This window comes from Aspergillus costaricaensis, assembly GCF_003184835.1.
Source record: "Aspergillus costaricaensis CBS 115574 unplaced genomic scaffold BO79scaffold_48, whole genome shotgun sequence".
Lineage (NCBI taxonomy): Eukaryota > Fungi > Ascomycota > Eurotiomycetes > Eurotiales > Aspergillaceae > Aspergillus > Aspergillus costaricensis.
In genome coordinates, this window is record NW_020291848.1 from 183158 (window position 1) to 202001 (window position 18844).

The window sequence follows — 18844 nt, forward strand, 5'->3', positions numbered from 1 at the left end:
ATTGGCAGGCTCAGGCAGAAGCGGGGTGAATTGGGTAGTTGTGAGAAGGCATGGAATGTGCTTGAATCGCATGGGTGTTCCACCTATAGGCATCTCTCTCCGGCTGTAGTACCGGGGTAGCTAGGTTTCGCATATGATTGGCTTGATCATAGTATTTTTTCGTCCAATTTAGATGAATAATACCATGTGACTGTATAGGACAGTGATGTATAACATATGGCAGGCGTTACTGTTCACATAATCACATATTAGGTATACTGAAGCATCTTAGGATAGTATACTATCTCCATTGAGTTGGCTCTCGCCGATGACACTGTCACCGGTTATGCCTTGTGGAGAGTGGCCTGAGCAATGTTTAGATAATAAGAGCTATCAGTCTTGCCCATACCACGGCAAGTTCTATGCAAATAAAGCTGGTGATGTGCATGAAGCAATTGAGACCCTAAAGTGAAATATATCCAATGGCACTATATCCCATAAGGGTTTCTTCCTGAGGCATAAGCATAGACCCACCATCCACATCAGTCCATATCCGGACTAGCCCCTAGCTACAGAGCAGTCACGTGCCTCCGATCAGCAATGCGATCATCCGTCACCATCACTCCATTATCAAACAACAATACACCTTCAACTCAACCTGCCCTCCGGCAGCGGACCACAACCATGGCCGACTCCTTCAGCCTCCCTCTGCGCCCGCTCACGGAGAAGCCCGATCGCCCCGACACCCTCCCAATCGAGATCGCTCAAATCAACGCCCGATGGGGATCCTTCCGCGACGTGAACGAGGAGACACTGCTTGCCAAGATCGAAGAGGACAAGAACAGGGACCCATGGGAAGAGGAAGATGAGGAAGATAAACCTGCCGAGGATGTGGACTCGACCGAGCGTCTGGAAACATTGTACAAGCGGCGGGCCGAGATCTTGCAGTTCGCTATGTAAGTAGGTGTCTGCTGTTGACAATAAGTGGGCAATGGAGCTAATTGGTTTGCTGCGAGTGAAGGCAGGCGCATATGGAAGCTCTGTTCGCTTTGGATTTTGTTTCGCTTTTGCTTTCGAAGCACACCCCTCGTCAGGCGGAGACTTCTATGTCGACGTTCTTGAAGCAGGTTGCGCCGCTGGGGTCCTTGAATGCGGAGATCGTGGAGCCGCCGCCGAAGTCGGAAGCCGCTGTGCAGGATGTTAAGACCGTTTCGCGGGGCTGGAGGGCGCAGAACTTCAATGCTGCTGCGAATAAATTGCTCAATTCGGCGACGCGGTTGGAAGAAGAGGTCACTTCGGAGACGAAGTACTGGGGTGAGGTGCTGGCGGTTAAGGAGAAGGGATGGAAGGTCTGCAGGTTGCCTCGCGAGAGAACTGCGCTGGGAGTACAATATGGGTTTCTGGAAGGTAGGATTGTTACATGCTTTTGCTGGTTTGATGCTGACGGTTTCTATAGCTACGCCTATATTCCGCGACCGGGGTCTTGCTGCTCTACGGAGGGCTGATAATGGAAGCTTAATACTGGATAAGGGACTGGCGCCGCAGAAGACGAGGACGGTTCGAGTGCGTGTGAAACACCGCGGCCAAATTACGGGATGCTCGAAGATGCCGGATCCGATCCCCGATGCGGCTTCGGTTGAGCGCACGATCTTGCAAGCACGCGACACAGTGTACGAGGAGGAGCTATTCCACGAACTGATGCGCGAAGCACGTATCATGGGTAGTCATGGTGTAACGACTCGGCAAAACTTGGTCCGTGTACCGATCTCCGAAGAGCAAGAAATCTTGCTAGATCTGGTAGATGCCGACCGTGAAACGCCCGACGAAGACAAGATCGAGTCGACTGAACACGACGTCCTTGCCAATGGGCTTTCACACTCTATTAGGATTCTGCTCGCGTATGCACACCGTCAGAACCTGCGACGCAGAACCCAACCACCGCCTCCGCTCTCCCAGAAACGTCGACATACCCCCGAGTATCAGCTCTTGCGCCCCGTCATGGCGTATCTCCAACACAGCTCGCACGTCAGATGGCTGGAGTCCTTCATGAATGATATCTACCGGGTTCTCCGCGCGGCAGGAGTCGCGCGTGATTTCCACTCCCTGCCTTTTGCGTCTGTCAGCCTCCCGAAGGTGCAGGCTGTCCCGAAGGTAGAGAGTCTGGTGCAACAGTTCCTGATGCCCTTCGAATCGACATTTTCCGGCCATTTGATCACCCCTCAGAGCTCTTTCCGCGTGAAAATCCGTACCAATCCCGTATCACCGCCTTTTGGCACCCACTACGACATTTCCATAGACCTTCCTCACCATCCCGAAGTGCAGCCTCCCGGTCGGATTGGGTTGCAGAATGAAGCAGCCGCAGCTCTCATGCATTTCGTGAAGCTGGACATCGTGTCGGCCATCGCGCTTCAAGGCTCGAAGACGGCTAAAAACACTAAGAAAGAGGGCGCCGAGGGAGATAAGCAATTGACCTGGGAGGCGGCATACCCACACCACGGTGAACTGCTGGCATTGTCGAATACTGGCCAAAGTAAGAAGCTGACGATTAGCTTGTCACGGGAGGAATTGAAGGTGGAAACATTTCCGCTTCGAGGGCTTGAAGGGTTTGGCCGATCCGGCGCCACCAAGGCACCGAGTTTACATTCCCAGACATGGACATCGGACCAGACAGCTTCTAAGCCTGGCTTGATGGAGTTTGTGGCTGAGGTGTCACGGGAGCAGTCATAAGCAGCTGCCGTCCCGTATGCTGAGCACGTAGGAATATCCCTCAAGATAGAATCGGAGCATGTGTGGCGAACTCCTGGATAGATAGGTGTTTTATGTATTGATACCCATGACAAAATATTCCAATAACTGGCATAAATATGTGAATGGTCCAAACTTCTCCACGAAACTTACCTGCCTGTAAATAGCCTGGATGACCGCCTAAGGGATTCGCAGGCGCGGGACGACGGGATGCTTTCACGTGGTGCATTAGTCTGAACCCATATGCATTGTTCCGGTCATTAGTCCGCAGCCACATACACTCTCCCATCCTCCTTATCAGCGTTATGGAGACATTCACCCAGTCTCATATAACTCTGTTCTTTCTTACTTCCAGATGGCATCGCTCTTGAGGTTGGTCAGAAACTCTTTTCACAGGGCTCCATCCCGTCCCCTGTGTTTCCCGACCAGCGGATGGGACACAATCCCTGCGGCGGAGATACTTGACGAAGAGCGATTCGATGGATTCAAGAAGGGGCAATATTATCCCGTGAATATCGGTGATGTTTTTGCTTCCAAATACCAAGTCATTGGCAAGCTGGGATTTGGCGTCACTTCAACTGCATGGCTTGCCCGAGATCTCGAGTAAGTCTTATCTACCGAGCAGTTCTGATCTGTCTACCAAGACATGGAACATTAATACAGCCAGGGGCCATCGATATGTGACCTTGAAAGTTTACACTCGGGATGAAGACAACGCAGAAGAGTTCCGAATCTATAATCACCTCAAAGAGCACAAGTCATCCCACCCTGGCTATGCGCACGTGAGGACAGCTCTTGATCTATTCACCATTCCTCGCAATGGCGGCGATCATCACTGTCTCGTCCAGCAGCCCATGTGGGAGAGCTTTCGTCATCTACTTTATCGAAATCCCACACATCGCTTTACCGAAGATTTGCTCAAAGCCGGTCTCATGCAGATTTTCCTTGCACTAGACTACCTGCACACTGAATGCAAGCTTGTCCATACAGGTACACCAGCCCTGTTATTAACAAGATGAATAACTGATGGCTGAAAAAGATATCAAGAGCGATAACATTCTGCAAGAAATTGCAGACAGCTCAATCCTCGAAGCCTTCACCAAAGCTGAAATGGACAGCCCCTCACCCCGTAAATTCGTTAATAGCGCACCAATATATGCTTCGCGTCGTTTTGAATTACCCAAAGTCTTTGGACGCGCAGTCTTGAGTGACTTTGGATCTGCAGTACGAGGTGATGAGAAACAAGATCACGATGCCCAGCCGAATGTGTACAGATCGCCGGAGGTGATGTTGATGACTGAGTGGAGCTATCCCGTTGATATTTGGAATGTGGGTGTTATGGTATGCTATGTTCTCCTTACTTACCATTGTTGTCGTGCGGGTACTAACACGAATTGACTAGATTTGGGATCTATTCGAGGGCAAGCATATGTTCTATGGAAATGACCCCGACGGGAAAGGGTACTCTACCCGTGCGCATCTGGCAGAGGTGATCGGTCTCATAGGACCTCCCCCGTCATGTATGCTCAAGCGTGGAAAACGAAGTCATGAATTCTTTACTGAAGACGGTATGTCACAATTGCTTACTTTAAGTTGCCAAACATGAAAGACTCACTGAAGACCGAGCAGGGAAATGGAAACAATGCATAGCCATACAGCAGACAGGGGGGCTAGAGGCGTCAGAACAGTTTCTCGAAGGCAGAAATAAGGAGATGTTTCTGGATTTCATGAGAGAATGCTCGAGTGGCGTCCAGAAGATAGAAAGACGGCAAAGGAGCTTCTCAAAGATCCCTGGCTAAATGAACAGATAGAGTAATGTACACTTTGTGTCAGATGGGGGAAATATCAACCCTGAAACAACCCGACAGTGCCGACACACCCGAACACTAGCGTTTCACCTCCTTATCAACCTGATAAGAGCATCACCACTACTATTTATATTTCCGCAATAGCCGATAGATTGATCCAGATTACCTCGGAAGTATATCCCTTGGATATCTGTATATTAATCCCTCATCCTCATCCCTTTTCGCCTATCATGTCCATACAGACGGAATGTGTATATGCCTCAACGATGGTGCAACATGTCTGTGCTCTGATAGTATTGACGAATGGGATGTGCCGGACGCAGAGATTATGCGCTGTAGGGTCAGTGTCATGGGTATAGATCGATCCATATCATGCAATCTAGATCATCTGGTGATAGATGATGGATGGAAAGGGGACGGGTATACGGCATGCTTACTTGGCAGTATCCCCGTCTAAAGGGAGGAAAGGTATGTAGCACTCTGTATGAGAAGTCAATAAATATTTAGTTCATTCCTCGTAGTCAGTCTTTTGCTACATACTACCAAGGCATCAACTACAATCCACCTATACCAACTTCCAACTTTAACCTCCATACTACTACATTCTACTAGCAACCATGGCCGTCACAGGTACATCCTCCTCCCTCCCTCCCTCCATCAACCCCTCACCTCTCACTAACCAACCACCCAACCAACCCCACAGACCTCACACCCCAAACTCCCAAAAAAGAAGGGGATACATACACCAAAGCCCTAACCCTCAACCACCTCTGGGCCGCAAAAACCACCCTCCAGAACCCCTCCCTGTTCCCTACGCTCGCGCGCGCCCAACACCCTCAAATTCTCTGGATAGGATGTTCCGATTCACGGTGTCCGGAAACAACCCTCCTCGATCTAAATCCAGGCGACGTCTTCGTGCATCGCAATATCGCCAATGTGGTGAATAGCCAGGATGTGAATTGCGCTGCGGTGGTGGAATATGCGGTGTGTCATTTACGGGTTAAGCATGTTGTGGTGTGTGGACATACGTGTTGTGGGGGGGTTGGGGCTGTTCTTGCTAGTTCTTCTTCCCAAGAGGGGAAGGGGGATGAGAGTGTACTGGATGCGTGGTTGAGGCCGGTGAAGAGGGTTAGGGATAGGTTTGCGAGTGAGTTGGGGGGAATACATGGGGAGTATGAGAGGGGGGTCAGATTGGTGGAGTTGAATGTGTTGGAGGGGGTGAGGGTGTTGAAGGGGATGGGGGTTGTGAAGGGAGCGGTGGAGAGGGGGGAGGTGCAGGTTCATGGGGTGGTTTATGATGTGGGTTGTGGGGTGGTGAGGGAGTTGGAAGTGGAATAGAGTAGGGTGTTGTTTGTAAGTGGGTAGATGTTAAGTTGTACTTTATTGTATATTATGGGGTGGTATAGATTTCACGGTTGCATTAGAAATTTAGTGGGAGAAGTGAGAAGTTCAAGATACTAGCAGAATCCGATGATATCATGATAAAGCCAGTTTACTGCCTGCTGATTGTCTAAATGAGGCTGATTATACTATCTGTGTATATGATGCGATTACTTGCTCGCTGTGTCTAACTGGATTTTCAAAGTCGTATTTGGGGTACAGGAATAGTATGATGCCATTCGACACTATTATATATGATATATATACTAGTATGCACGGTATCAAATAAAATATGAATAAAGCAAGCTTCGCAGAACAATCTCTTGTTGTCAATCAAATTCATGTAGTGTACTTCTTAAGAAGTTACTGCGGAATTGGAGATAGTAACAATAGTAGTAGCAAATATATAGCAGTTCGCGGTGGTGCCACCCCACAAACTACCCCTAGTACCATACAGGCTAATCAAGGACAAGAAGACTACAGAACAAGCGAAGAATAATCTAATTGACCACGTTGTGCAAACCTGATCGTATGATCTATCTCATTCCCGAGTGATAATAAATTGTTGTCTGACTCGCGCATATATTGCGTCCCCCACTGCAGCCGTTAAGGCTTGGCGTTGCTTAGCCCAGCAATAAATTAAAATTCTTACCCTCCTTCTGTGAGCCCACTCATGCTTGTAATTTAATTAAATCTCTATATGTGACTTTTTTGTAGTATTTATAGTTATTAACATAAAGGAAATTTATGCAAAGAATGTAGTATAAGATACCCCAACTCCAACCATCCAACCAACCAACCTCCCAATGCTAATCATACGCCACAATAACCTGCCGACTAACAAGAATATCCGTGTCGCCCGGAGGAGTTCCGCCCGCAAGAATCTGCTTCTGACTATCTCCATCGCTCATCTGACTAGGTCGTCGCGTATGGTCGGGCATCGAGGTAGTGGTGATATTGTTGGTGTGCTTTCCCTGCTCAGCCAGCTCGTAATTGCGAGAATACATGTTTGCCGGTCCCGTGCGCTGAGAGCTGTAGTATCCCCGGGAGTTGTATCGGTTGTTCGACGATGTCTTGCGGTCGCGGAGGACGCGGAACAGTGGGCGCAGTGTCGCGACGTTGCCGACGATCATTCCCAGGGCGTTTTCGGCGAATCCCCAAATTACCACGTTGGTGACGCTGTAGAGGTAGTTGGATTGGCTGGTGAGGGCGACGGTGTATTTGAGACGGACGCAGGCGGACATAGAGGCGCTGTTGAGACCATTAGTTAGTTTATGCTCACCAGGGCGTAAATGAATAAGAAATTGTACTTACAAGACACCCAGACCCATTAGGCCGACAATCGAGATCTTGGTGTTGCGGTTCAGTTGGACATTCCATAGGAGAGGTACAGGCCTGCTTCAGTTAGTGGTATTCGATAATAGCTGGAAGTGGTCGTACATGAAAGCCGTCACCCAGTCAGTGAGAATGTTAACAGCCGTGCAGGCGTAGTAGACATCGGCCAACACGTAAGATGGTTGGCAGTGTCCTCCCTTGGCGAGTAGTGAGGTATCCCAGGCCGCCCTGTAAAGTCAACATCGGTTGTTACGCTCAGATAGGTCGGGTGTCGTACTCAACAGGGATGCAGTTGATTAAAATAAAGATTAATGCGATGATATTCATCAGCACAAAGACAACAATCACCACGTATTGCACGTAGAGGTAAGCTTTGCGACCCTCGGCCACTCGGATCAACATCCAGCTGATACTGAGCTTAATGGGAATAATGGCAGAACAGTAACCGACTTCGAAAATGAGGAAAAACTGAAGAGTCAGTCCTATGTAGCTGATCTTATTCGCAAACTTCCTACCTTCTGTCCTTCTCCTTGGTATTTGACATTCTGTGGCTCTGCCAATACAGAATCACGAATACCAATGCCATTGAAAGCACCACCAAGACATCCAGCTACCAGCACGGCGAATGGAACCTTGGAAAATTAGCCACCAGTAAGACCTGTAAGGCTCTAAACCCACCAATGCAGCCGTCATGATCCAATCCTCCACACTCCATGACTTCCTGGTCACTCTGCAGTAAACCCGCAGGCCATAAGTCAATAATGCCAGCGTCGTCAACATAATGACACTACCCGCCAGTGAAGGCGCTGCACCACCGTAGATGGCCATGGCGTCACGATTGAAAGCAGAGTCAATATCAGCCTTGTGGTGCAGACAAGGACATGGGTGTCAGACATAAATTTGAGGCAACATGGGGGAGTGGACATGAGTGGGGAGTTAATACGGTTATGTTAAGTCGCCGCCATCATGGCAGCTGCGGTGAAATTCCTGCTAGTACCTGGTCTAACACTCTTTAGGGATATCGTCGAGCACGCCGAGACAACTATGGCTCGTGGCACGGAGTCGCCATCTCTTCCACTTCGGTAGCCGGGAATACGAGAGCCCCCCTTTGCTATCTAAACCTTAAGTGATCGCCCGTTTGGCTTGACAAACGGAGCCCATCTAACTGTATTCATGCGTCCCCACAGTTGCGCTAACGTCCGACAGGCTAAAGTCGATGCCCTGACTCGCTGGTGCGAGGCAAAGGTTTTCCCGAAGAGTGGACCAGGACTGCCAACAGCATGCGTACCCTCGGATGACACACCGCTGTCGCCATGATCTGCCAATCTAGAACTCCTGGAAACGGAGAGGGTCGAACATTCTGCGACCCTCATTTGGCCGCAGGAGAGGAACGGGGAAATTACTGATAGCGATTGTCCTGGAGTGGTCTCCGGCGTCTTGGCGGCTTCTAAGCGAGATGTCCACTCCACGTTCATTTGAGCATTACTGCGTGGAGGTCGTATTTGCCAAAGAGGCTAAGAGTCCAGCTATTCTGACTATTGAATTGGCAACATAACCTGGGATAAAGAAAGCGCTTCCCAAGAGAAAATTGATGGGGAGATGGAATTGCCGATAATCGCCGGGAACCCTAAAGGTAGTCCCCGCAATTGCATGTCTGACGCACTAAAGCAACAAAAACTGGGTCTCCCCAACCGGATGGAAGGAATTGATTAGGAAACGACGAGCGCTGCAGGGAGAAAGCATGACTCGTCGGGCAACTGCTAGCTTGCAACACAGTAGGACAGACTCGCAATCAATTCCCTACATCCAGTTAGAGAGGAAACGCCTGTCCCGTCCAAACGCCAACAGGGAATTCCGATTGCCCTCATCCCCACTGCTTGCGACCGAGCGCCAATCAAGGAATTCTTACCGATTGGTATGGAGGTGGACTGGAAAGCTGCCAAGGCATCCAATTCTGGGTCGATGACTTACGCAGACAAACAAATAAATAGACTTCTTACCTCTCCATCCGTCCCAAGAGAAGAGTCGGGGAACCCGAGCTGTCGGCTCCCATCTGCGCGGGATTGAAAATTGACATCCTCTCTTTGGCTAATTGCCCGATGGAAGAAACTAACCCACTGCTAGTTATCCTTGGATCATAGATAACCAGTGGATGGCGGCTAATTTCCTGCAGGGGCACCTACTAGTCCATCAGTAGGGCGTTCAGGGGCTGCTGTGTGCGTGTGTTTGGGACGGGAGTCACAACTGGCGGGGGAACCGGAGAGTGCGCGACCCGAACTCGACCCATGGGACGTCTGTCCCAGGGAAATTGCGTGAAGAGCTTTATTTCTCGTGCCGGTCGTCTATGGGCAGGATTCCATATGCTACATGCTGCATGCTGCTATGTTGCTACCAAGCTTTGTGCTTCCTGGCGGCGCAGAGCACGAGCCAAAAAAAAAAAAAAAAAAAAAAAAAAACTGCGTCTGTGGTGAGCTGGTTAGACGTGGATTTTCCCTTTCTCTGATCCTAAATAGTCGATTTGTACGGAGTTCAGCATCTACATCTTCCCGGGCCGCGGCTATTGATCCGTTGATCGACAGGCATCACACTCTCGAGTCGGGGTCGATTGGCGTGGATGTATCTTGAAGCTATATATAGAACTTGACGGCTGAAGGAGGAATAGGGGTAACTAAGCAATCGGAATCTTCTCCCCGGAGTTGCCTCCACACAAGTTAAGGCGATATTGTCCGAGTCAAAGGGGGATTAGGTATCACGGAACCGCATTCGACGATCCCTGGATGAGTGGTGTTGGGTTTTGCTGTCGGTGGATGGAATCCGTCGTCACGTTTCCACTTCGCAGTATCTACGCAGTAGGAGAATGTCCGGCCTGCCGGCAGTTATACTACAGAATGTCAAGTTTGATCCAGACATCCACACTATTGGGCGAGTCATTAAAACAGTTGTGATAAAAATGTGAAGGTGACAGAAATTGATGTGATGGTTGGTTTTTGCCCGATGGCCACTAAGGGCAGCATGTAACGCGACGCGAGTCGCGACCGGATAACCCTCTCCACTAATAAGTTGAACGTTGACACCACATCCTCCTCTATCTCGGCACCCACCACCCCAGCTCATGCAAGTAACAGAGGCAATATGAGTTCATGTTCGGATGAATTGCTCGAAGATGATGGCAACCTTGACCTCAAGCAAGAACTCTTGTTCACCTTGGACACCATCCAATCTTCCGGATCCTTCTTAGCCGGGGAAACTTCGCTGGGCCTTACCTTGCCTGGCCTGGACATTCCAGGCGTGGGCAATATTCGACTTCCCATCTCAGCCGATGATGCAAAAGCCATCATCCAGTGTTGCGATCGCAGTCCCTACGGGAAAGGTTCCGAAACCCTGGTCGACGAATCCGTCCGCAAAACATGGCAGCTCGACCCTGGCCAGTTCTCCCTTCAAAATCCCCACTGGCAACAGCAAATCGGTATTCTGGTGAAAGACGCCGTCACCGGCCTGGGCCTGACTGCTCAATCGGAGAAGGTCAAGGCGGAGTTATACAAGCTACTGATTTACGAAGAAGGCGCATTCTTCCTCCCACACCAAGATTCTGAGAAGGCCGATGGCATGTTTGCTACATTAGTAGTATGCCTTCCTTCGAAGCACGAAGGCGGAGATCTCATTGTATCCCACCGTGGTACCAAGATCAAATGGCGAAGTGCGCTATTCTCAGAGTTTAGCTTTTCCTGGGCTGCTTGGTATGCGGACGTTATCCATGAGGTGAAGCCGGTCATCTCTGGATATAGAGTGGCTCTAGTGTACAATCTGATCCATCGCCCGTCGCTTGGGGCTAGGATGCCCATTGTCCAGACAGACAAACTGGCCCTTCTCTTAGGATTCTGGGCTTCTCGCATTGACGAACAGATTCACCCCGGCCACCCAGCTTGGGATCGTTATGTCGATCACTGCTGCCCACCAGCACTCGTCTACGCTCTCGAGCATCAGTATACTAGTGCCGAGCTCAGCTTTGATCGACTGAAAGGAGTTGACCAAGCTCGTTTTGCACAACTGCAACATGCGTGCCAGAGGTTTGAGTTCGACATATACTTAGCCAATATTGAGAAGACCGAATCTGGCGCAGCTGAGGAACCATTCGATAGCTGTCATCGGAAGCCTTACTATGAGATAGACGTGACGGAGACCAATCTAGAGTTCTTAAAGGTAGTGGATGCGCTCGGAACTGTTGTCGCAGAGCATCTGCCATTTCACGAGGATTTGCTTATCCAAGACGGGTTCTTTTTTAATCGAGACCCGAATGATGAAGAATATCAAGGCTTTACAGGAAATGCGGGTGCCCAGGCCACTCATTTTTATCGAGCGACAGTAAGTCAAGCTTTCGGTTTCCACATTTGATGTATTCTGTGTATGTTCGATCCTCATAATGTCATAGGGCGCCATAATCGTTCCGAAGGCTTTTCGCTTTTCGTTCATACTCCACCGGTTGAAGAACTCCGCAGATAATGGTGAAGAACTTCTAATTGAGTGCTACCGTTCCGTCTCAGAATGTCTTGATGAAGGTTTTACGGAGTGGGATCTGGCCGAGGCCTGCAAAATAACCTTACAAAAGGAGTGGCTGCCATCCGAGATGATTGACAAGGTCATGCAGATAGCCATTGACGTTGATGACGTGACTCTACTTTGCCAAGCCGTTGAATCTCTTCACGGCACTGTTTCGCCCTCTCAGATTACTAACATCGCGAATGTCATGGCGAAACATGGACTCGAAGCTGTCCGCGAAGCGTATGTTCACCTATACCATGTACCGCGTGTGCGTCCTGACACTTTCTAGGGTGGACCATGTCTTTCAGGTCCAACGCCGTTCTCCCATGATCTATAATTTGATTTCTGAGCGATACGCCTGGCTAGATAGCTTGGTCCGGGAATATTGTGCAGTCTGCGAGGAACAAGGCCGAGAGATATCGCCCGACGTGCTCAATTGGGACATCACTACTGTCAGCAAATTACTTTCCATTCATTTTGGGGACACGGGTCGTGATGGCTACAGATTTGCGGTGTTACTGACCACTTTGCCCCGGGAGAAGTTATTCGCAAGGTAGATAGACGCCTACTGGTTCCTGAGCTATCACGCTAACGAAACTAGAATCCACCCTTTCCTGGAGACTAAGATTGAGGACAGCGCTTTTCTTGCCTCGTTCTTTGTCTCGGCCTATGAATTCTCACATACTGATAATATCGATAAAAGTGTGGTCGATGCAATACTCAAAGTTCTTTTCCCGCAATTTGCCCGCGCTTTCCATATTGAACGCGAGCATACCTTTCATCCCGTCACTTCATATGGCGCCTACTCCCGGAAACATGCCTTGACTTTCAGCGTTAAACCGGATACGGTTGTAAAAGTGCTCCGGATAAGTGATATCAAGGACATTGACACCACGGCATTATTCGATACCCTCACGGAGTTTGCGCTAAATCTGCAAGGAAACGACATGAATCGTGTTTTCTCCGACTTCCTGTTGCCAGTAGTAAAAGATATTTGCGACAACGTCATCACGTCCCGGAGCCCTTCCACCGCTAATCAACGACGTTTTTATAAACACGTTCTGAACAAATATGTGGTTGACTATGTCCAGTCTCCTCCTCTCGTGCCACCCGACTACAAGCTCAAGACACGTCTAGACTGCCGCTGTCATATCTGTTCTGAGCTTAAGCTAGGGAATTTCATCGAAGATCCCGCGAAAAAGGCCACAGATGTTTTCATGGCTAATTTCGACAAGAAACACTTTGATCGCCACCTTGACGACGCTTATTTCACTAAAACTCTTATCGGACCTCCCCGTTCGGGCATGCTGCGAATAGGAAAAACGGATGCGTTGATGGCAGTTTCCCACTTACACGCATGGAACAAACGAGCTGTTGAGGCAAAGGCTCAGCTGGAACAGTTGAAACTGTATAGCTCTCTGAGAGAACTTCTGGGAGATAGTTACTATTCCTTAATGAATCACCCCAATCTTGAACTTCCTGATGGTCATCCTGCGGGTATACCAGTTGAGGTTCTGGATGATTATCCTGTGCTAGGGAGCGTGGTTCCCAGTAAGCGTCGTCAAGAGTGGTGATCTACACCTCCCCTGAATATGTGGCAAATATGGGCAGAGGTATTTTGAATCTGTTTGCTTTGTGTATCTTCTATAATACCCTATGTCATTTAATTTGATGCTATATTTCTACCACCAGATAGGCAATGAACATGCGAAACCATGCAGCTGCTGCATGTGCTAACCTTTTACATACAACCTGCGTTGGTCTTTCTAGAGCAGCGCTACAAAAACAAGTCCTGTTTACCAACATATATATTCCGCCAGAAATAATCACATCACCTCACCGCGCCACGGCATACTTCATCCATAGCGGATCATTAAGCAGCCTCTCCAAACATCCATCCGCCACCCCAACAAGAACCTCCATCCCTCCCTCGCGCGGATTCGGCAACACCACCTGCAAACCATTGATCACCCCGACATGCGGCGCCCGCACCGACTCAATATGTCCTCCCAGCAACGTACCCCAATCCAGATTATACAATGCAAAGTCAACCCATGAAGTCAACATGCAATTAAACCCTGGTAGATCAACCAGTGAGGCAGGAAATATCTTCCTAATATCGTCAAGCTGCTCAATCAAGGAAATCACGTCGTCCGTGTGCTGGCTGCTCACTCGGTGCAATGCCTTCCGGATCAAGACAGCTAGATCGGCCAAGCGGGCGGAGGTCAGCATTTTGCGCACGGGCATCGATACACCGATGTATTCGAGGAAGCAGCCAAGCGTGTTCGGGTGGACTGGAGGATCAGTCCGTAATCGGCCGTTCAGGGCGATGTTGAAGAATGACTCTTGATCCTGGTTGACACTATCTAGGGTTTCTAGCGGCCACTGGACGGCCATCACCGTTCGCCACAGCAACGCGGACAGAGCATCGTTGGTCGATATCCACGGAACGTCTGTTGGTTCCGAGGCGTTCTTGGGAGATGCTTCCTTCTTCAAGGCGGCCAGAGCCTCCGGAGAGAAATAGAAAACTTGAGCCCGGTGGTTCTTGGCCAACATCTTCGGCGGCAGGCCTTCGGGCGGCTTGAACGGAAGGACGACGTATTCGGGGTGGTCTTCTATTCGGCCTGGATTACGCCCTGAGGAGCGCATGACTTTCTCACGGTCTGTGAAAATGGCTGGTGGAAGCACGACAGGATCGGTTATTTTCAGCCCCTGTGCGCGACGGCATTCCTCTGCCCAGATCTGCATCCATGTTTGAAAGGAGGTACCGTCTCCGGCCATATGCAGGATACACCATGTTAGAATCAGTCCGCCGCGGATGAAGTTAGCTTGGACGAGCGAGATGGGTAGGTGCTCTCCCGGGTCTGTTGGCCAGATGTCACGACGGCACAATGTGTCGGCGTCGAAAGCGTCCACGGGAAAGTGTCGGGCTTTGAGTTTGGCATAGCTTGGAATTGTTTCTTGCGTTCGTAGGTCCTCAACTAGGATTGTCTCTTCTGCATTGGGCCCTAGCATCTGCAGCTTCATTACACTGTCCTGTCTGGCGGTCGGGTCGGGGATGGCCTTGCAGGCTAGAATGGGGAGGCGCTGGGCTGCGCCGTCGTAGCCTGCTTTCAGGGCTCTGGACACATCTTGCAGCACGTAATTCTCGCCTAGGGGAAAGGTGAACACGTATCGCATGTAGCCTCGGGGGCCGATAAGTTCGAGCGGAGTGAAGGTTGGCACGTCGGGGGCGATAGAACCCATGGCTGTCTGCTGGGGAGGGGGGCTAAAGATTGTCGGATTGGCAGTAGGCAAGGCTGAGCCGTTCTTCTCTGGACTTTTTATCTGTCGTAGCAAGCAGGTAGTCGGGTTGTACTTGCCCCGCTGGTTTATCTAGGAGTACAGCCTAGGGGGGCATGGTTCGATTTGCATGGAGTACTAGTAGTGAGATGAACAGAATTAGCCGTGCTCACCGCTACCTCCTCCAGGTTGTCATGATCATGACTACTATAGCTGCTTATGCTAATATGGCACATTATCCCTTTTCAGTAACTGGCAACCATCCTCCGGCTCGATACTACTGCATCGCCTGTTCGCTTGGAGTATCGGTTGAGGCTAAGGGCACGCGAAGGAATCCGCCCCCGGTCGTGTGCCTTTGGGGCCCCACGCCGGCGACTAATTGTCGGTCCCTGTGGCTGCTGTCAGCATTGAACTAAAAAAAGGTGGCTTGTCTTAATATCCGCTTGGAACGGGTTTCATCTCCGTGCCCGTAATGATTGGGTTGTATGTGTGGCCCCCAAGCTAGTCGGCCGATCTTAGGATGCGCCATTCCCGCTGCCAGGATGCTCAGCCGTCCGGAGGGGCCATTCCTGCTCGCCTTTATACCACTGCTTTCTGGTTTAATGAACCTGCTTGTGAGTTTTTTCTGTCGCTGCTGTTGTTGTGTTGTTACGGTCGGCGGACCATTATGGTCGTGGATCCTGCCATTGTCGCTATATTTGGCGAGCCTCCGGATGATATTGATTTGTCGGATAGTAGGGTTCAGCAGGATAATGCGGTCGTGATTTTTATTCTCTGCTTGGCTGTCATTTCGGTTGTCTTGCGCTTTGTTGCCAGGCATGTTCTGCGCAATTCTCTCATGACGGATGATTGGGTCATTATTCTTGCATTGGTGCGGTGACTTGTATCCTACATGAGATCGTTTCGGGAAGGCTAAGCTAATTCTACTTTGTATAGGTGTTTATCTGCACGACATCTGGTCTGAGTATCTCCGGTAAGGTCTACTTAGCTACTGCAAGCTTTTGCTTTGCAACGATTGAGACTAACAAGAACAGGAGGTTTCTTCGGTGCCGGCAAACATGTCTGGGCTATCAGCGTCACCAAGCTGATGACACTATTCAAGGTTAGCAGCACCACGCATAGCACTGTAGCCCGCGCACTGACATTTCAGATCCTCTACATCTACGTCATGATATATTCCGCCGTATGCGCCGCCTCCAAAGTCTCGATCCTCTTCTTCTACCGCCGCGTCTTCATGGCCTCCCACGCAGACCTTTCTCTGCGCATCGGCATTTACCTCGGCTTCTTCCTCACTCTATCCTACCCGATCATCATCTGCGTGACAATGGCCACGGCATGTAAACCCGCCTCTTACTTCTGGGAACAGTTTGGGGGTGCAAGTGGCACATGCATTGACACCGATACCTTCTTCTTAGCGCTGGGGATAATCAACATGCTCAACGATATCGTCGTCTTGTTGATTCCTTTCCCGCAGATCGCTAAACTACAGATGAATCGTCGCAAGAAGGTGGCTATTAGCGGTATCCTGGCCGTAGGCAGTTTGTAAGTCACCTCTCCTCTATACCCTTTTATACACGGTTGCACAGGGCTAACATTGGCTTGTAGTGCCTGCGTCGCCAGCATCGTCCGCATCTACTCCGTCGACGAATTCACCAAACGCAACGACGTCACCTGGACCCTCGGTCCCGTCTTCATCTGGTCGACCATCGAACCGGGGCTCTCCATCGTCTGCGCTTGCTTGCCTCATCTCGCCCCGTTGGTCCGGTTAGCGCATATCAAGCTCTCCTCGAGCCAGGATAGCAAGCCAACACATCCGAGTACACCGTGGCGGTCTCGGAGCGGCATCGCCAATGGGGGTGGCACGCCTTCAGCGGGTCGACGTGTGCATAGTGTCTTGTCGACCAAGTATACGTTTGATGGGCAGGATGATGAAGAGATCGGACTCACAAATCATGTTACGACGAGTACGAGTCTACGGAAACCGCACTCGATGGAGTCGGCAGAAAGGGAGGGTGCGAGTACGGCTGACCAGTCGATCATGGTGCATTCGAGTTTTGAGCAGTCTGTTTCGAATAAGTAGAGGTTTATACCGTTTAATTTGATATCACACTATCAATGAGGCTAACACATCTCTACTTTCCACCTCACTTCCTCCGAACAGCTACTCATTCCTAGCCAAAATATCATCCACACTCTCAACCTTCACCACCTCCTCCCTCTCCATCGCCCTCTTCACCGCATCAACCACCACCAACGCCCTCAATCCCTCAACAGCATCACACCCGGGCGCCTCCCTCCCCTCTAAAACCTGCACAAAATGCTCCAACTGCAAATCAAACGGCACTCCCTCATCAACCGCAAACTCCTCCACTTGCAACTTCTGACTCCACCCCTTCTCCCCTTCCACCCCATCATAACTCCACCTCTTCAAATCCGGCACACTCAACGATCCCCGACTACCCAAAACCCGATAGAATCCTCCTCCCTCACCACCTACCTTCGGAATAATGGGATTCTCACCCGTCCCGGCCTCGAAATTCCACGGCGACGGCGCACAATCACTCACCACGAAGGTACCCACCACCCCACTGGCAAATCGGAATGTGATCGCCGCGCCTTCTTCCGCCGTGTGGTCTGCATTACCATCTGGACCTCCGCGCTGGGGCAGGGTTTTCTCTGCGTAGACGCGCGTGATAGGACCGAATAGGTAATGCAGGAGATCCACGTCGTGGATGAGGTTGATGCTTAATACGCCGCCTTTGGTCTTGTCGCTTCTCCATGAGGTAGCGCCGGTGAAGTAGGATGCTGGCTTGTGGAGAGTCCATAGGCCTGATAGAGCGAGGATGGGGCCCAGAGATCCGGACTCGAGAATTTCCTTTGTTTTGGTGATGTAGGGGTTGAATCTCCGATGATGGCCGATGAGGATCTTCACGTCTGGGTGCTTCTGGTGCGCTTGGAGTAAAGGAAGCGCGGTGGTGATGGTGTCGCTGATGGGCTTCTCGAGTAGGATGTGGATGTTGTGGCTGATGAGTTCGAGAGCCACGGGGACGTGCGTGTGGTTGGGGGTGCAGATTATGGCGGCGTCTGGGTGCGGGATGTTGGGTACAGAAGAGAGGAGGGCTGATAAAGAGGGGAAGTAGAGCGTGTTGAGGGTTTTAGCCACGGATGAAGCGCTTGGAGAGGGGTCGACCAAGGCAAGAAGATTGGTGGAGGGGTTGTTGATGACGGATTGGGCGTGGCGGGGGCCGATGAGGCCGGCGCCGACGATGATAATGTTAATCATGGTATTTACAGGCTTCTGGGTGCAATTGCATGAAGAACGATGGGTTTTGTGCAGGTGAGAAGGGTGTTTTTATATCGGTGAGTCAAGTTGGGATTCCGCGGTGGGTCTGGTCTGGTTTGGTCTGGGGTAAATGCAGTCCCTGACCGGGGAGTGGATCTGGATGCATATGACGCTGCATAGTAATGCGGCTGTGGCTCTGGGGGCAACTTGTGGTGGGAATTATGCCTGACATTGTGCTGGGTAATTGGGGTGGCGTGGGAGGGCCGGAGAAGCGCTTACCCAGTTACATAATGTGTTTTGCCGGTGGGGTGCGGGCATTGATGGACATGGAATCTGTTCCGGCGGTATCTCCGCCGCTCGGAATCTATCCCGTAGACTGCTAGAGCACGAGGGTCTGCACTACGATTAGTGTGTTTGGTGGGGTTTACCCCGCTGGTCTACATTGAAATGGGAAATATATTGTCCCGGTAGTGCGGTAGAGGTGTATGAGTGT

General features: G+C 50.5%; 8 protein-coding genes across 8 annotated transcripts; 5 read left to right on the forward strand and 3 right to left on the reverse strand.

The window, feature by feature from the left end:
* Positions 1-631: 631 nt before the first annotated feature.
* BO79DRAFT_182197 (mediator of RNA polymerase II transcription subunit 17) lies at positions 632-2706 on the forward strand (the record flags this gene model as incomplete). The annotated part of the gene is made up of 3 exons (XM_025680207.1): positions 632-935; positions 1001-1386; positions 1436-2706. The coding sequence occupies exons 1-3, from the start codon at positions 664-666 to the stop codon at positions 2704-2706; spliced, it is 1929 nt and encodes a 642-aa protein (XP_025534710.1). The 5' UTR covers positions 632-663.
* A 373-nt stretch (positions 2707-3079) lies between these two features.
* BO79DRAFT_290916 (kinase-like protein) lies at positions 3080-4523 on the forward strand (the record flags this gene model as incomplete). Its single annotated transcript, XM_025688942.1, has 5 exons — positions 3080-3327; positions 3392-3714; positions 3764-4065; positions 4127-4292; positions 4354-4523. 5 exons carry the CDS (start codon positions 3080-3082, stop codon positions 4521-4523), a joined length of 1209 nt encoding a protein of 402 aa, XP_025534711.1.
* A 563-nt stretch (positions 4524-5086) lies between these two features.
* BO79DRAFT_240891 (carbonic anhydrase) lies at positions 5087-5870 on the forward strand (the record flags this gene model as incomplete). The annotated part of the gene is made up of 2 exons (XM_025685072.1): positions 5087-5162; positions 5236-5870. The coding sequence occupies exons 1-2, from the start codon at positions 5150-5152 to the stop codon at positions 5868-5870; spliced, it is 648 nt and encodes a 215-aa protein (XP_025534712.1). The 5' UTR covers positions 5087-5149.
* Positions 5871-6721: 851 nt separating this feature from the next.
* BO79DRAFT_290918 (uncharacterized protein) lies at positions 6722-8075 on the reverse strand (the record flags this gene model as incomplete). The annotated part of the gene is made up of 6 exons (XM_025688943.1): positions 6722-7163; positions 7227-7307; positions 7353-7475; positions 7525-7715; positions 7763-7879; positions 7926-8075. 6 exons carry the CDS (start codon positions 8073-8075, stop codon positions 6722-6724), a joined length of 1104 nt encoding a protein of 367 aa, XP_025534713.1.
* A 2006-nt stretch (positions 8076-10081) lies between these two features.
* On the forward strand, positions 10082-13496 carry BO79DRAFT_276739 (2OG-Fe(II) oxygenase). Its single transcript, XM_025687774.1, has 4 exons — positions 10082-11609; positions 11677-12026; positions 12076-12339; positions 12388-13496. Exons 1-4 carry the CDS (start codon positions 10380-10382, stop codon positions 13358-13360), a joined length of 2817 nt encoding a protein of 938 aa, XP_025534714.1. The 5' UTR covers positions 10082-10379; the 3' UTR covers positions 13361-13496.
* Positions 13497-13580: 84 nt separating this feature from the next.
* BO79DRAFT_276747 (uncharacterized protein) lies at positions 13581-15032 on the reverse strand (the record flags this gene model as incomplete). Its single annotated transcript, XM_025687775.1, has 1 exon — positions 13581-15032. One exon carries the CDS (start codon positions 15030-15032, stop codon positions 13623-13625), a length of 1410 nt encoding a protein of 469 aa, XP_025534715.1. The 3' UTR covers positions 13581-13622.
* A 703-nt stretch (positions 15033-15735) lies between these two features.
* BO79DRAFT_159799 (integral membrane protein Pth11-like protein) lies at positions 15736-17148 on the forward strand (the record flags this gene model as incomplete). Its single annotated transcript, XM_025678960.1, has 4 exons — positions 15736-15939; positions 16005-16041; positions 16103-16610; positions 16674-17148. 4 exons carry the CDS (start codon positions 15736-15738, stop codon positions 17146-17148), a joined length of 1224 nt encoding a protein of 407 aa, XP_025534716.1.
* Positions 17149-17187: 39 nt separating this feature from the next.
* BO79DRAFT_182207 (Gfo/Idh/MocA family protein) lies at positions 17188-18360 on the reverse strand. Its single transcript, XM_025680208.1, has one exon. The coding sequence runs from the start codon at positions 18349-18351 to the stop codon at positions 17230-17232; it is 1122 nt and encodes a 373-aa protein (XP_025534717.1). The 5' UTR covers positions 18352-18360; the 3' UTR covers positions 17188-17229.
* Between the last annotated feature and the right edge of the window lie 484 nt (positions 18361-18844).

Excerpts from the sequence above, each read along its gene's own strand:
- BO79DRAFT_182207 (XM_025680208.1), bottom strand. The coding sequence starts at position 18,351 with ATGATTAACATTATCATCGTCGGCGCCGGCCTCATCGGCCCCCGCCAC.
- BO79DRAFT_276739 (XM_025687774.1), top strand. The coding sequence starts at position 10,380 with ATGAGTTCATGTTCGGATGAATTGCTCGAAGATGATGGCAACCTTGAC. Across the intron at positions 11,610-11,676 it reads CTCATTTTTATCGAGCGACA|GGCGCCATAATCGTTCCGAA; the intron begins GTAAGTCAAGCT and ends ATAATGTCATAG. Across the intron at positions 12,340-12,387 it reads CGGGAGAAGTTATTCGCAAG|AATCCACCCTTTCCTGGAGA; the intron begins GTAGATAGACGC and ends TAACGAAACTAG.